A 16,183-nucleotide genomic window follows, 5' to 3' on the forward strand; every position below is an offset into this window, starting at 1 on the left:
ATTTTCACAAATCATTCTAAATCACCAAGCATTACAGATTGTCTAGTTCTTAACAAAAAAGTCTACAACATATCCCACATACAGCGACAAACAAGAAGCATTTCCTATAACCTAAGCTGTATTTTATTTCCAGAATTCATATTTGGTTGGGTTTCTTTTTCCCATCAAAGGACCTTGAGGAACAGCTGGAAGAAGAAGAAGCTGCAAGACAGAAACTGCAACTTGAAAAAGTAACAGCAGATGGCAAGATAAAGAAAATGGAAGATGATATTCTTATAATGGAAGATCAGAATAACAAGCTAACCAAGGTAAGCACTGTGGGTCCGTTTTCTTACTTTGTGAAAATAGTGCAAGATGAGAGAAAACCTTCTCTTCCACTAGAACAACAGGAATGCTCTCCACTATATAGTCTCATGGGTGTACAGATTAACCAGACCAACAATCCAGCCTCTATCGAGAAAGTTTCTGGTCATTTTTCCATACTTGTTTAAACAATTCAAAATTGTGCAGAACTACTGGTTTTGAGGTCTGCTATGGTAATAATATCTCCATGCAAAACACCCACAGCAGTCAAGCATAATCAGTGGAAAACATGCTTCTTGGCCCCCAAGGAGACTAAGTAATTCTCTTTGTTTTCAACTAATTTCAACCAAACTTCATGATTAAAACTGGAAGTAAGTATGTATTCCAGTAATTTTTGAAAGGGAATGATTCTCTGAACTGGGCCAGGTACCTACCAGCCATTAGAGTGAATACAGGATTCTAACAGCAGCAGATTAGAGAATATGGAAGTCATAGACACCACTCCTCAGCTCCTCTGTAATTGAGAAATTGAAATGTATCACTACAATCTCAAGAAATACAGCATAAAAAGACAGGATCTTGGATATTTATACTTGGCAAAGAGCTGCTTCGTGATCACCAATGACAGACACTTTTAACAGAAGTATTTTATTTTTCTTAAGGAAAGAAAACTCCTTGAGGAAAGAATAAGCGATCTAACAACAAATCTTGCTGAAGAAGAAGAAAAAGCCAAAAATCTTACAAAGCTCAAAACCAAACATGAGTCTATGATTTCAGAACTTGAAGGTAACATGAATGGAAGCGTTCTGTTTGGGGTTTTTTTGCCTTGGCACACAACAAAAACAACCCCAATAAAACATAAACACAATCTGGAGAGAACTTATAAAAAATCTGTGGTGTGTTTTCCAAATTTCTGATGCTGAAGCCATTTTGTGCCTTTTTTTTTTTTTTTTTTTTTTTACATACAGAAGGGTAAAGGAGAGAAAATTGAGAAAAAAATAATGGTTCTTCTGGAGAAAAATAAATGAGTCTTTGGGGTGGCTAGAAAGAAGTGGTGACAGTAAGGTATTGCATATTGCTTCAGCAATGCAGTGACTTGTAGTTAAATGTACAGCCTCATTAGAGGCCAGAACATTTTTTTGCCCAAGTTCAAGATTGGATTAAGGACTCCTTGTACTAACACATTCCCATGATCAAAAACCTTACTTTTTCAGTGCGACTGAAGAAAGAAGAGAAGAGCAGACAAGAACTGGAGAAAGTTAAGAGGAAGCTGGAAGGGGAGTCAAGTGATCTACATGAGCAAATTGCAGAGCTCCAGGCACAAATTGCTGAGCTGAAGGCACAACTAGCCAAGAAGGAGGAAGAACTGCAGGCTGCTCTAGCCAGGTATTCACTCCCAAATCTCCATACAGGTTGAAAACCCAGGCTGGAACATATGTCCCTCCCCTTCCCAGACACTAAGATGCTGCAGTCATGAATCTCATCTCTCAGTTACATCCTCCCTGCATGCTTTCCCCATTTTCCAAATTTCCTTTTGCAAAAAATACTATTGTTTGCCCACAGACTCATAATCTTACCCCCTGATATCAATGAAAACTCCTCTTGCCAATGGCACTGGCAGTGCTGTCAAGTAAAAAACGAAATGCAACAACATACTTCATAGGCAAGAGGCAGAAATTACTTAAGAAACTTTGTTCCTTTCCAGCATCTCAGTGGATTTTCTGTATAAATTTAAGAGGGGCAATGAAACTAAAACTTTTGCTGAGTTTGGCTGATAAGCATCTCCAGGCATTGTGCCAGATCCTTTTTGTGTTAGTTCCCCCTCTTTCTTTGGTACTTTCTTGCACTGAATCTATAAACCTTTAATCTCTGTCTACTGATTTCCCCAAAGTGAAAATTGTATTGTTTTCTAATATATAAAATGAAATACTCTTTTCAGGCTTGAAGATGAAACTAGTCAGAAGAACAATGCCCTCAAGAAGATCCGTGAATTGGAGTCTCTTATCTCTGAACTCCAGGAAGACTTGGAGTCTGAGAGAGCTGCAAGAAACAAAGCAGAAAAACAGAAGAGAGACCTAGGTGAAGAGCTGGAGGCTCTTAAGACAGAGCTTGAGGATACTTTGGATACAACAGCCACCCAGCAAGAGCTCAGGTATGGAGATGTAGCACATGGGCCAAAAACAAATGTCAGCAAGCTCAGTGCAACACTGTCTATTAACTGTGCAGCAGCAGTATCTTCCCAGTGACTGGAACACTTTTTGCTACTGCTGCTCCATTTATGTGTGTTAACTTCCAGAGCAAAACGTGAACAGGAGGTCACAGTGCTGAAGAGAGCTCTGGAGGAGGAGACTCGAACCCATGAAGCCCAGGTCCAGGAGATGAGGCAAAAGCACACTCAAGCTGTGGAAGAACTAACAGAGCAGCTGGAACAATTTAAACGGGTAAAAAGAAATCCATCTTATTTAAAACTACCCACTAGATAACATGACTTCCTTTTATAGATCACCTTTCTTCACTTCATGCTTGTAGGCTAAAGCAAACTTGGATAAGACCAAACAGACACTGGAGAAAGACAATGCTGATCTGGCTAATGAAGTCAGGAGCCTGAATCAGGCCAAACAAGATGTGGAACACAAAAAGAAGAAGCTGGAAGTACAGCTGCAAGAGTTACAGTCCAAATACACTGATGGAGAGCGTGTTCGGACAGAACTCAATGAAAAAGTTCATAAGTTACAGGTAGGAAGGAGTCTGACCTTTTGCTGTAGTACCCTGGGCTTGAGAAGACCAGTCTACACTGTCTGGAGCAATCCTGGTCCTGTTGACTTCAGCCAAAATGAGCATTTTTTTGTCATCTGTAGGGTTCCTATCTTGAACTCCACCTCAGTTATCACACAGTTGAACAATTACAGCCAGTCTATCTCATGGAAGCAAGAGCTTCTAGTCTCAACATCCCTCTGTACATGTTGCAGTCTGTAAAGCCACCACTGACTGGTTCAGTGACTGTGCTGCATGTTTTACAGAGTTTCATTCTGTTCATTCACTTTGGGTGGTGGGGACCACATTCTGGAAATGGATTAGACAGCTATTAAAGATGTAAGATGTGCTAAAAAAAAAAAAGACAACAATGAAAGGAGAATGCTTGCTTATCTATAATTTAGTGTCTAATAAGACATAACTAAAGATAATTTTAAATGGTTCTTTGGTAGATGTTCATCCAGCAATGCTAATCAAGTTATAACTTCATTCATAGCAGCAGTAAGCTTTTCTTTATTATTTTAAATTAGTGTGTAAATAAGATATAATCAAAACGCATCAACTTCTGTCAAACTTGGGAAGAGGAAGGAAAATCCACAAAAATTCCCATTCCCATTTGCCGTTCATTGAAAGGAACATACTAGTATTGCCTTGTGAATATGACTAGGATATAATAATAAAATACAAAGGTAAACCAGATAAAAGTGGCATTAGACCTTGCAGGACTTCATACACAGGTCACAAAGATGACACATGCAGACATTGTTTGAAGTTAAGATGTCAATGTAGAGCAAACAAAAGTTTGGAGGAAGATTTAAGTTGTGCAAAATAACTGAGTTTATTCACCCTGACTTCTCACAGGTTGAGGTTGAAAATGTTACTGGTTTGCTCAATGAAGCAGAAAGCAAGACAATCAAATTGACCAAAGATGTTGCAACCTTAGGATCTCAGCTACAAGACACACAGGTAAATCTGCATCCAGTTAACAGCTCACCTACAATGTTTATAAAATGCATTATAAAAAACCTAAACTAACGACCGTGTTGCCAATTGATGTGATGACTGTAGGAGCTGCTTCAGGAAGAAACACGGCAGAAGCTAAATGTGTCTACCAGGCTTCGTCAGTTGGAGGATGAGAAGAACAGCTTGCAAGAGCAGTTGGATGAAGAACTAGAAGCAAAACAAAATCTGGAGAGACATATTTCAACACTGACAATACAGGTATCAGTGCCATAGCTAAATCACTAGCTTCATCACTGAGAGTATTGCCAGTAATTCCAGAGGTTTCAGATCTGTAGAATTATCCTGGCACAGCACATAGACCTTCAGGGAACTAGTGCTGTTAGTCCAGATGGCATCTGTAAAGCTCTACAGTGGAGCTAGCAGTCTCCCTCTTCTTTAAAGTGTGATCTCTAGGACAGGTACGAACACAACATAGCTCCCAAGACAGTCGTGCACACTAGGCCTGTATGTACACACTAGGTATGTGGCCTGCCTCGTTTTATGAAGGCTGGCTGATGGCTAATTGGTCACTGGCTTCACATGGGTCAAATTAGGTAAGATTTCTGGTTCTTGGTTGTCTCCTGGCCATCTTCTCTGCCAAGCTTTGTTAAAATCTGCTAACAAGATTTGTCCTCCGAATTAAAATTTCAGCTCTCTGACTCCAAGAAGAAGCTACAGGAATATTCCAGCACAATAGAAACCATGGAAGAAGGCAAAAAGAAATTTCAGAAGGAAATTGAAAGTCTCACACAACAGTTTGAGGAAAAGGCTGCTTCTTACGACAAACTGGAGAAAACCAAGAACAGACTCCAGCAGGAGCTGGATGACCTGGTGGTGGACTTAGACAACCAGCGTCAGCTGGTGTCCAACCTGGAGAAGAAACAGAAGAAGTTTGATCAGGTATGGACTTAAGATTCTCCTTTGCTGTGTTATCACCTAACTTCTCTGGAACTCAAAAAGACTCCACTGATTTAGTGGAAGATAAAGCAGGGACTACTAAAATTTGATTACACATACACTGGTTAATTCTGTATTTATATACCTGTATCAAAACTTAGACATTTTTCTCTCTGTCACTAACAACTGACAAGACAGTTGCAAGAGAAAAACCCTATTCATAATGACTTCCTGTATTAACACTACCTTTTTACAGATGCTAGCTGAAGAGAAAAACATCTCTTCAAAATACGCAGAGGAAAGGGACAGAGCAGAAGCTGAAGCTAGAGAAAAAGAAACAAAGGCTTTGTCACTGGCCCGAGCACTTGAAGAGGCTTTGGAAGCCAAAGAAGAACTGGAGAGAATGAACAAAATGTTGAAAGCTGAAATGGAAGATCTTGTTAGCTCCAAAGATGATGTTGGCAAGAATGTAAGTTTTGGGCTTAGAACAGTTTCCACAACAATAACTCAAAATAGCAGCGAACAAACAGATCATTGTTTTCAGTGTGGAAAATTCTCTATAGCACACAAATCCATTCAGCAAAATCAGATATTTCATACAGAATTCAAAGGTTATTCCATTTGTGCCCAAACTTTCAAGAGACTCTGTGAAGTAACTGTAACTCTTTATTTTTAATGTGACTCCAAGCATGAAGAAGATTCTTACTGATTTCTAGGACTGAAAAAACATTAAAGGGATTCTAAATAATTAGCTAGTTTATTAAGCAGCTTTGAAGTGGTAAACTCTGCAAATCTGATTTTATTAGTTATATTTGACATTGCCACCAGCCTAATGTATACTTGTGTAGTTGCAACAAATTTCTACTGATGCACTGCCAATCCCTTCTTCTATTACAGTGATATGATAATATTACTTCTAATACTCCATTAATTCAATTATGATACTTGACTTGATCAAAAATGAAAGTTTGGGATAAAGAGAATCTCAGGTTATTTTAAGCTAGATTTGCAAGTGTACACAAAATGCTGATTTACCATTTTCAGTGCAAATTAGTTCATGCATTGTCCACAGCAGATACTTTCAAATGTGGCTTACACTGCTGGTAGACTGCTTAACCAGAATTATTTTTATTTCTTTTAACTAGTCTATTAAATTCTTATTGCTTGAAAGGTCCATGAATTGGAGAAATCTAAACGGACCCTTGAACAACAAGTAGAAGAGATGAAGACACAATTAGAAGAGCTAGAGGATGAGCTACAGGCTGCTGAAGATGCCAAACTCAGGTTGGAGGTCAACATGCAGGCCCTGAAAGGCCAGTTTGAAAGAGATTTACAAGCCAGAGATGAACAGAATGAGGAGAAAAGACGACAACTCCTTAAACAGGTACCATTACCTTTTACTGCCTTTGTAAATATCTAACCAAGCCAGGTGAAAGTCCTAAGCCTCATGCCATTATTAAAAGCACCTTACTGTAACTATAAGAAAACATTGTATCACCTTGTGCTTGGCAAATAGAAAAAATGAAAATATAAATTACTGTACTGAAAAAGGCATAAAACCACATAACAGTTTTTTCCTGTTTGAGTAGCAGACAGACGTAGTGATTCAACAATACAACCAATACAGTATAAAGCACATAAATTATTTCTGACACAGTCAGAAGGACCTTCCCTATATTCTCAGTGCAAGTGAAAAAAGACAGCTTCTAATGTATCTGCCTTCCCCAGGTACGCTGAATACACACAAAAGCACTGGAAATTAAAACAGACAGGACACAGCCTCGCGTTGTGACAGCAAGGGCAACTGCTGTCGTCATCATCTTGTAATATGCATATTTCCATGAATACAGAACCCAAATTGCTGACTCCTTTCCAGAATCTTTCATTTTTGGATAAAATGGAAATCTATTTTAACTGCCAGGGAAATCACAATAAATAGAAAGATAGGGGCTGTATACATTACTTAGACATACAGTGTGTTTAAGAGGGCTCAAGGAGTTTCCTAAACTTGTTTTATTTAATTATCAGCTCCATGAATATGAAACGGAACTGGAAGATGAGCGAAAGCAACGTGCCCTGGCAGCTGCAGCCAAAAAGAAGCTAGAGATTGATGTTAAAGATCTAGAAAGTCAAGCTGATTCTGCTAATAAAGCTCGGGAAGAAGCCATCAAACAACTTCGCAAATTACAGGTATGTGATCCCACAATCATCGTTTCTCCCACCACTGTCTTTTGTACAGTGACAACATGGAAGTTTGGTGACATTTGTGAACTTGATGCCTATTACAGATGATTGATTAGAAGGGAAGTTTTAACTAGACTCCCAGATTCAAGTATCTACACTGTAATACTCAGTCTGAATGGCAAACAGTAAAAATCTTAAATTTCATCACTACAGAGAGCTTCCAAAATTTTCTGTCCAACATTCATCTGCCATTCACTTACCCACATGAAGAAAAACATAGATTCCCATGTAGAGAAAGGGCAACAGTATAAAATATATTACAGAGCTTCAATCCTGGTTCTAACACTTGAATCAAAAGCATAAACAACTGTTCAGAAATCACATTGTCTCTGATTTAGCATCTTCCCATTTATACTGCAAGTTCAACTTTTTGTCATCTGCTGACAGCGAAACAACCGAGGGGTGTATGAGAAAGACTGACTGCACATGCACTCAAAAATTCAGAGGAAATATGGACAAAAGGCATTATAAAAGCTGCAGTGTGCAAGTGGTAGCATCACTCTTCTTGGAATAGCATTTCAGACTTTTCCAACATGTACTTGCTGATCTCTCCAGAAAACAGGCATTATGACTATGTAAATGTGTATGTGTTCTACTCTGTCCAAATTTCTTTCTACTGAAATTGTAATAAAGCCAGACAAAAATAAATCTCTGTTATTCTTTTCAACAAGGCTCAGATGAAGGACTACCAACGAGAGCTGGATGATGCACGGGCTGCCAGAGAAGAAATATTTGCTACAGCCAGAGAAAATGAGAAGAAAGCAAAGGGCCTGGAAGCAGAACTCATCCAGCTTCAAGAGGTAAAGTGGGAAACTTAGAGCTGCGTGAAGCCAACTACACATGACCTTCAGTAGCAAAACAGAACTGCAATGAAATAATATAATAGCTACTGGGGACGGAAAACTATAAGCAGCACTTGTTACAAGTTCTACATGCTCCATGCACTCCACTGAAGTTGTTGGATGTACATCTGAGCGTAGCCAGGTTAAGCTGAAAAAAAACACCTTGGAGGAAATGAACTGTATGATCCAACACAAATTGCTTTCAATAGCTGTAAATCTCTCAAGTCTTGTTAGTGCTATTATTCCTACATGTATTAAACGGCAATCTTGTGACTAAAACTAATGAAACAGAAACCAGCTGACAGGCTGGATGAAGTGTATTTCATTGTACTTCCCTAGGATTTATGATATGACAAGAATTTATTCTGTTACCAAAACAACCCATCTTATACCAGTTTTAGAAAGTTTACAGTCCTGTGTATCACACTATAACTGTTTGTCTGAACATTTACTTGTTCATTTCTTTACTATGCTGCCTTTTCCTTTTCTCCTAGGATCTGGCTGCTGCAGAGCGAGCTCGCAAACAAGCAGATCTGGAGAAAGAAGAGATGGCAGAGGAACTCGCAAGTGCTACTTCTGCAAGGTAGGAATAGATTGGATTACTTAAAAGGCTGTAAACACACTGCTGAATGTTGCATGGCTGCTAAGAGAAGTTACGTTCCTCTCCCAACAGCCATCTGGTTTTGACACACGTGCACACATATGACTAGTTCATTGAAATACCTAGCTCTCCTTTCTTCATGAATTATTGGCAGTTCATAATAGTTTCAGACACATTAAACCTGTCAGCACCACAACTACACACTTATTAAACTTACAGGACAAGCCTTCAGGATGAGAAACGGCGCCTGGAAGCAAGAATTGCCCAGCTGGAGGAAGAGCTAGAGGAGGAGCAAAGCAACATAGAGGCAATGGGTGATCGCATGAGGAAAGCAGTGCAGCAGGTAGAGCTCCTTTCAGCATGTGTCACTCTGCACTCCAGCAAAAGCTATTTGTGGTTCTGAATAAGTTATTTGGAGAATTGCCACCTGTCATTTCTCTGAAAGCATGCAACACTTCTGACAGCATTCATTCTCACCCTTCAGGCAGAGCAGCTGAACAATGAGCTGGCAACAGAGCGCTCAGCTGCACAGAAGAATGAAAATGCTCGGCAGCAACTGGAGAGGCAGAACAAAGAGCTGAAGAGTAAGCTGCAGGAGATGGAGGGAGCTGTGAAGTCCAAATTCAAAGCTACAATTGCTGCTCTGGAAGCCAAAATTGCTTCTCTTGAAGAGCAACTGGAGCAGGAAGCCAGGTACTGGTCTCCCAGAGGGCACAACTGTTCATTTATTGTTCCAGTTACACAAAGTAAACAAAGGTGTACAAGATTTGTGTCATCGGTCTCTCAGTACCACTAAGGCTTGGTAAAGTCTTTCTACTGCTTAACATTTCTTAGAATATGGCCAGTAACGCAAGTTGTTACAGGTTCTGATTAAGAACCATTTTATTGCTGAAAAGTTCTACTGGTATCAAAGGCAAGGATCTGCTCCTCTGCATTTTAGACTAACTGCTCTATGACCCTGCCAGGTTAATTGCCATAATACATTGTACCATCTATAAGATTATTTCTTGAGAAAATCACCTTGTGTTATAGAACAGATCTCCTGGAGCACCTCTCGCATACAACAAAGACACATATTTGTTTTGATCAGAAGAACATGACCCTTATGTTTTGTTTAGAATTCATCTGCTAAATTCAGTAAAGCTTTTAACATAGGGGTCCTTCGTGCCAGTTTCATGAGCAACATGCCTGACACAGCTGAAGACTCCAGACCTTCCTCATCACCAAATGTTGCACTGTCATTTGCAGAGAGAAGCAGGCTGCAGCCAAGACATTGCGCCAGAAGGACAAAAAGCTGAAGGATGCATTGCTGCAGGTGGAGGATGAGAGAAAGCAAGCAGAGCAGTACAAAGATCAGGTATCAGACTGCCACGAGGCTTTTAATCTGGGCACAGGGACTTTCAGGTTTTGCCCTAAGAAAGGAAGGTTCCATGTTCTGCCTCAAAGAAATCTCTCCAGAAAGCAGACTGTTTAGATTCTCTGTGCTGGGAGAGCTGTACAGCCCCTTGCTGAAAGACAGGACAATGTAATTCCTCTTCCATGCAGAGTCAAGCACCAAAGCACTAGTCCCTCGCAGTCCGCTAGCTGCAAGAGTCTGACTGCACGATGATAAACAAGACCGTGCACAACATCCTTATTGGTATATGAATGGAGATTATGACCACATTGAAAAAAAGAACTCCCACAAAGCAAAGTTATTTTTATATTTTTTAGATTCTAAGCTTCTACCTTTGATTCAGCCCATTTCTCAGTAAAACTCTCAGGAGAAGTATGAAATTAAAATGAGGGACATAAAGCTATTAGATCTGTTTTTGAATTAAAGCATTACTCTAAACTTCCCTTTAGGCTGAGAAGGGCAGCACACGACTCAAGCAACTGAAAAGGCAGCTGGAGGAGGCTGAGGAAGAGTCTCAGCGTATCAATGCAAACCGCAGGAAGCTGCAAAGAGAGCTGGATGAAGCTACTGAGAGTAATGAAGCCCTGGGCCGTGAGGTTGCAGCACTGAAGAGCAAGCTCAGGTACAGTGCTCTTGTTTGGGATAACTGTCCCCACTCACTGACAGCCTTGAAATTTAGAACTAAACTAGAGAGTGAAAAAAACCCTGAACAGGCACCAATAATCCTGCAAAGTTATTTACTCCTTGTATTAGCTTGGCTGATACAACAAAAGGCCAAAGTCGGAAGATGAAGTGCCTTTCATAGACACCACAGCAGTCTCAGGATTTCAGCTGTGAGATGAACAACTATGATTAGAAAGAGTAAGGCCTGTGCTATCTTATCAAAATCCTGTTGGCTTAAATAGGAACAGAATTAGGCTTGGTTGCTTTTGAAAAAAAAAAAAAGGCTTATATAACTGCTGTATCTATTTGTACAACAGCCGCCACAAAAGGGTAGAAATGCTTTTGCTTTTCACACTTTCACACAGGCACAACTTACACACAATGACTATAAACAGTCTTAGACAAAATCACAGGTGGCAAAAGGCAAAGCACATTATACAACTCTTATCCAAGTCTCTCTGGACCTCATCACAAAGGGATTGTGTATTCAAACCAAGGAAAAATCAAAATGTCCCTTTGCATTTTTTTGTTAAAACTGATGGGGAAAAAGATAAAACTGTGACCAGTCAGCTACCTACCTGAGTTCTGCACTCACTGCATTTCAAAACACCAACTTGATGAAGTAAAAAGGCTGACTGGAATTATTAAGAAAATTGCTCCATCTGTATCATTCCACTGTAAAACTTTGCGTTTACCTAAAACCAACAGTATTTCAGATGAAAGTAAAGCACCTGCCTAGTTGTGTTCTTGAAGCAGTTTGCCAGTGTGTTTACTAGTAGCATGCATGAACCTTCTCATGTGGATTTACTTCAAAATGAAGATTTGGGACATGGCAGCCTTTTCTGTTAGCACTGCCTTGGGTGGTACATGCTCCTGGCTGCTTGACAAAGCAATGGCTGTGTCCAGCCCTTTTTACATAGAATGGCATAAGGCTCATCTTTGTTTTATCTAAATGTAATGTAATTGGCTGTTATGTACTCTGTTTAATTATTTTAAAGTAATATACCTACCTCTGATCATGACCATGTGCTTAGTATAACTGCCCAGGACTCTTTATCTCTGTTTCAGAGGGACACAGGAACCTTCGCATGACTAAGCAGGTACCATGCCTTCAACTTTGCAGCTAGCTTGTGTTATACAAATTTCCATTTTCTTTGGCCCAAGCAAAAATTATGTGAGGTTTCTGCAAACTGTGAAGGCTTGGATATCTTGGCATTAATCTGTTTTATCAAAAAAGACAAATATTACAATAATCTAGCTACCATCAGCTGTATCAATGATACATCTTTCTTACAAGTAGGTTACGTACTGATGTAGACTTACCAACGTTGCATTCTCACAAGCTCTACCAACAGGGTACCTATTAAAGTACTCTGACTACTGCATGAAAACTGTCTGATTTGCACCTCACCTTTGAGCATAATCACAAAGATTAAAATTTTGCAAATCAAATACACCATCAATTAGTAAAATGGATTAAAAGGACTATGGATATGAAGTGTCACAGCATGTCATTAGAATTTCACAGTATTTCTTATACATATTGTAATGCTGATTCTAAGGTAAGATCCCATCTAACTCACCTGAGATTTGGGAAGATATCATATTTGCATGTGATTTATCACACTTACACCACACAATCACAAACAAAAGAGAAAGTCTTGCCTTCCGTGCCTGCATTGCTTACAAATAGCTATTACTTAGGCATTTAGCGCCAATTTGCAGACATTATGCGCTTGTCTACTGTTACTAAAACATAAAAGCACAGACACAGAACTTAACCTTGACATTGTAACATAGCACAGTATTAGATTTCCCTTTATCACATTCTCTGGAGTTAGGAATAATACCTGCTGTCACAAAAATTAAGAGAGCTACTGCCTTGTAATATTTGTATATCTTCTATTTTACATATGCTGGATTTTGGTCTGAATACACAAATATTTAAAGATGATGTCTTGTCCTTGCATGTGCCTTTTAGCCTAATATTTCCAGTCAGACAGCTATTCAAGCACTACTCCAGTACCACTTGTTCAAAGGTAGATTAAACACAGAGATGCTAAGCAAACAGTAATGCTTAAGGCTTCTCTCAACTACACACATTATTCGAAAGGTACTAATGCAAATGACCACATGAGTATTATCAAACCCATAAACCTGTTTAAGAGGAACAGATATAAACAAAATTTTATCCACAAAGCCAATACCAGTTTAAAGTAGTATAACATTTATGCATACTGCAACAGTTTATGTTAAGAAGTGGTTACTGTGAGATACTGAATTTACTTCTTTGGAGCCAAAACTGTACTGCACAATTTGATTAGACTCTTGCTGTTACTCCACATCAGTCCCATGCTCTCTTATAGCACTTCAGTGAATTATTGCAGCATGAAGAGAGTTATCTTACAAATGACTTGTGAGTAATTAAGTCCAGATAGCAGGAGTCCAAGGCGGTAAAGGGCTCTTCCTTTATTAACAAGAATTAATGAATTTACTGACCTAACTAGATCTTCATTAAACAGTGACAACAAATATCTGCTATCATAAAACAGTAGACAGTGCTGTTAGACTCCATCAAGCATATGTCAAGAGTAGAAATGACATACCCTTGTGTCCAATGCACACCATGAGCACCAGGGCAACTATGGTTAACTAACAGCAGAGCTTAAAAGAAGCTTTAGCATCCAGCTAATTGCTTGCTTACACTGAAGTTTAAGAGAAAAATTGTGGAAAACAGACTACATGTCACATTTCCACCTTGAAAACACAGACTTGTGCCTCTGAAATCAGGTAGTCCAGCCAGAGTTCCTACCCCCTTCCCTTGCATGACTGAACTTGAACTTAAATAGCCACTTCAGAAAGGACAAGACTGGCTTAGTCTTTTGCAAGGACAAGACAAGCCTTTAAATATTTATGCATGATTACTGTACCCAAAGTGCAGTCAGATGTATTTAACACCAAATTAGTAATTTTGGCACGACATTCAGTGATCCTGAATTTATTTTATTACTTATGTCTGTGGTCTCAAGCCTTTACAAAGGTTTGCTTAATGAGGAGCAAGTAAGAGGCCATGTTACAAAACTGAAGTGTTTTGTAGCACAGTAGCAACGGAGGCCAAGAAGAGACAAACCCATCTTCTGTCTCACTTGCTCACACCTCCCCCAAAAATTAACATTGAGGACCAAAGTGTCCCTGCCTTGGGCTGTGGCTATATGGGGATGGGAGGGAGATGGGAGAGGAAAAGGGGGTAAGATGGGAGAAAGCATTTTCTATAAGCTCGTCTGCAAGACACTTGCACTGTTAAGTGTCAGCACCCGAATTGCAACACAGTTCCAGAGCAGCAAGTGTTCCCTCTCTCTCCATTGGGGAAGAGATGAGAGCTAGTGACAACCTAAGATTCCACACACGTCCAGGCACTTGTGGTGCTCGGACGAACACAGCCTTTGCAGAGAAGGACCGTGGGCTCAAAAACGCCTGCTGACACCCACAGTACTGCTTCAGTCCCAGGTCTCATGGGCCTTCAGTAACTGGTGGGCTTATTCAGTCTGCAGGTCAGGAATTCAGCACAAGCTCTCTCCTTACTCTTACAAAGAGACAGGAAGGACACGCCCTTGCTGTTGTGGGTACAGGCAGCCCCCCTTCCCTTTCCTTCCAAGCACAACCAGTTACAGTCAGCATAGGGGAAAACAGTGAAATGAAGGTGGGGGGACATACATAACACGACAGATGAGACTATTTAGATGAGAACTTTAAGCACAAGAACAAGAATCCCATCACAGTTCCAAGCAACTGGGAGTCTCAGCCTGTCCATAAATCACTCTTACACGCTACAGAACAGGAAGTTTTATCAGAGGCCCACAGCTCTTGGCTGTTCTGAGCTGAAAAACACCAGCCCCACAGATACTGTTACAAAGCTCCGTGCTTAATTGTGAGAACTGCAAATGACGTAACACCTGATTGTTTGGGGTTTTTTTTCCTCTTACTGCAGGAGGGGAAATGAGCCAGCATCTTTTGCCCCACCCCGTAGATCTGGAGGCAGAAGAGTAATTGAGAACGCAACAGAAGGAGGTGATGAAGAAATGGATGCAAGAGATGGAGATTTCAATGGAACAAAAGCCAGTGAATAAACACGCTTAAAAATTGCACTGCAGCAAGGGGAGGGAGGACGATATTTAGCACTGTATAAGTCTACTCTTAGTGTCAAGGTCACATACACCCACTCCTCTGGCAATGATAAAAGCACAACTGCCTTGTCTCCAATGTATAGATTGACATTAAAAGTACTCCAAAAATTATTTTACCATGAAGTGTATTTGAAAAGGTGGGTTTTTTTTAAACAGAGTAATTCACTTCGAGAATCTTCCAGAAAGTGAATTCTAGCAGCTCAGAGGATTTAAATCCCAGTGAACTATAGTGAGGCTGGGATTTGTGAGACTGTTGTGGGGGGTGGGGGGTGGAAATACATTGGTCAGTTAATCTTTTCTTAAACTTTCATTTTGTCTTGAGTATTTGATCAATATAGGGTTTTCTCCTGGTTACTCCATCCCTGATGCACTATTCGCAAGGTGGAAGTGCCTTTTTAATCACTTACTGAAAAATAAAATATCATTTGTTCAAATTAAGTCAACTGTTACAGTTTCATATGCACCATGGATGTGCTTACACACTAATAAAAGGCTATAAAAACTACTCCAGTATTCTTGTGTACAGGTGTCACTTGGGTGCAATACAGCATGTTCAAGGGGAATGGGGGATGCAGTAGAACAACTTTACAACTCAAACACTTTTTAGAGGAGGTAATCTGTAATCATTAGAACAAAAACCTGATTTTTCTCCTAAGCAATTGCTTTTGAAGGAATAAAAAAAAAAGTACGTACACTGAACTGAATGTAAAATGACATGAAGTACTTGGGATAGGTATGATTACCTCATGGAATTATGGTGCTGACTGAGGTGCCCTGGGCTGTATCCAAGGGCTGACAGACACGACACAGGACCTGCAAGAGACTTGCAGCATTCTGGTGCAGCACCCACCTGGAAAGCAGGCAGGGCCCTAAGCATCTGTCTTAGGCAACTAAACCCACCCTTGAAGTCTGTATGTGTAGGGTGTATTTCCAACTAAAGCAGGCTGAAAACAGAAACAGCAGCCCACACTGCATGCAGTGAAGCCAAGCTATTCTGCATTAAGGGATGAGCATGCAGTTACTATTTGGTTTTGGAGTACTCCAAGGGGACCGCAGCCCACCTCTGGGAACTATCAGGACCTACCACAAATCCATTCAGCTCTAACACTTCCAAAGAGCATCTAGCTTTGTGGTCACACTGGGGCAGTAGAGAGCCACGCACAGCAAAGCTAGGAGTATTGCACCAAATGAGTACGGAGCGCTTACTCGGTGTCCTAAGACCGTACAGCAAGTGAACCTTAAGTAGCGTGACTACAGGGCAAACAAGTCATGCAAAAACATCCACCTTGACAGCTAA

At 40.1% G+C, this 16,183-nt stretch overlaps 1 protein-coding gene across 4 annotated transcripts in view; it reads left to right on the forward strand.

The window, feature by feature from the left end:
* The window catches only part of MYH11 (myosin heavy chain 11), a 61,781-nt gene extending 46,390 nt beyond the window's left edge, over positions 1-15,391 (forward strand). For 3 of the 4 annotated variants that reach the window (XM_037385656.1, XM_037385655.1, XM_037385657.1), the window contains 19 exons: positions 171-308; positions 966-1,089; positions 1,518-1,689; positions 2,243-2,455; positions 2,600-2,744; positions 2,833-3,039; positions 3,919-4,023; positions 4,126-4,278; positions 4,711-4,959; positions 5,213-5,425; positions 6,128-6,340; positions 6,985-7,146; positions 7,872-8,000; positions 8,537-8,625; positions 8,863-8,986; positions 9,128-9,336; positions 9,892-10,000; positions 10,489-10,661; positions 14,691-15,391. In XM_037385656.1, the coding sequence (XP_037241553.1) occupies positions 171-308; positions 966-1,089; positions 1,518-1,689; positions 2,243-2,455; positions 2,600-2,744; positions 2,833-3,039; positions 3,919-4,023; positions 4,126-4,278; positions 4,711-4,959; positions 5,213-5,425; positions 6,128-6,340; positions 6,985-7,146; positions 7,872-8,000; positions 8,537-8,625; positions 8,863-8,986; positions 9,128-9,336; positions 9,892-10,000; positions 10,489-10,661; positions 14,691-14,829 (3,066 nt within the window). In that variant the 3' untranslated portion in view covers positions 14,830-15,391. Of the gene's footprint in view, positions 1-170; positions 309-965; positions 1,090-1,517; positions 1,690-2,242; positions 2,456-2,599; positions 2,745-2,832; positions 3,040-3,918; positions 4,024-4,125; positions 4,279-4,710; positions 4,960-5,212; positions 5,426-6,127; positions 6,341-6,984; positions 7,147-7,871; positions 8,001-8,536; positions 8,626-8,862; positions 8,987-9,127; positions 9,337-9,891; positions 10,001-10,488; positions 10,662-11,770; positions 11,803-14,690 lie in introns of all 4 variants that reach the window. The other variant, XM_037385658.1, reaches the window with a different exon arrangement.
* Positions 15,392-16,183: the final 792 nt, after the last annotated feature.

This window comes from Falco rusticolus, chromosome 4, assembly GCF_015220075.1.
Source record: "Falco rusticolus isolate bFalRus1 chromosome 4, bFalRus1.pri, whole genome shotgun sequence".
NCBI classification, from domain to species: Eukaryota; Metazoa; Chordata; class Aves; order Falconiformes; family Falconidae; genus Falco; species Falco rusticolus.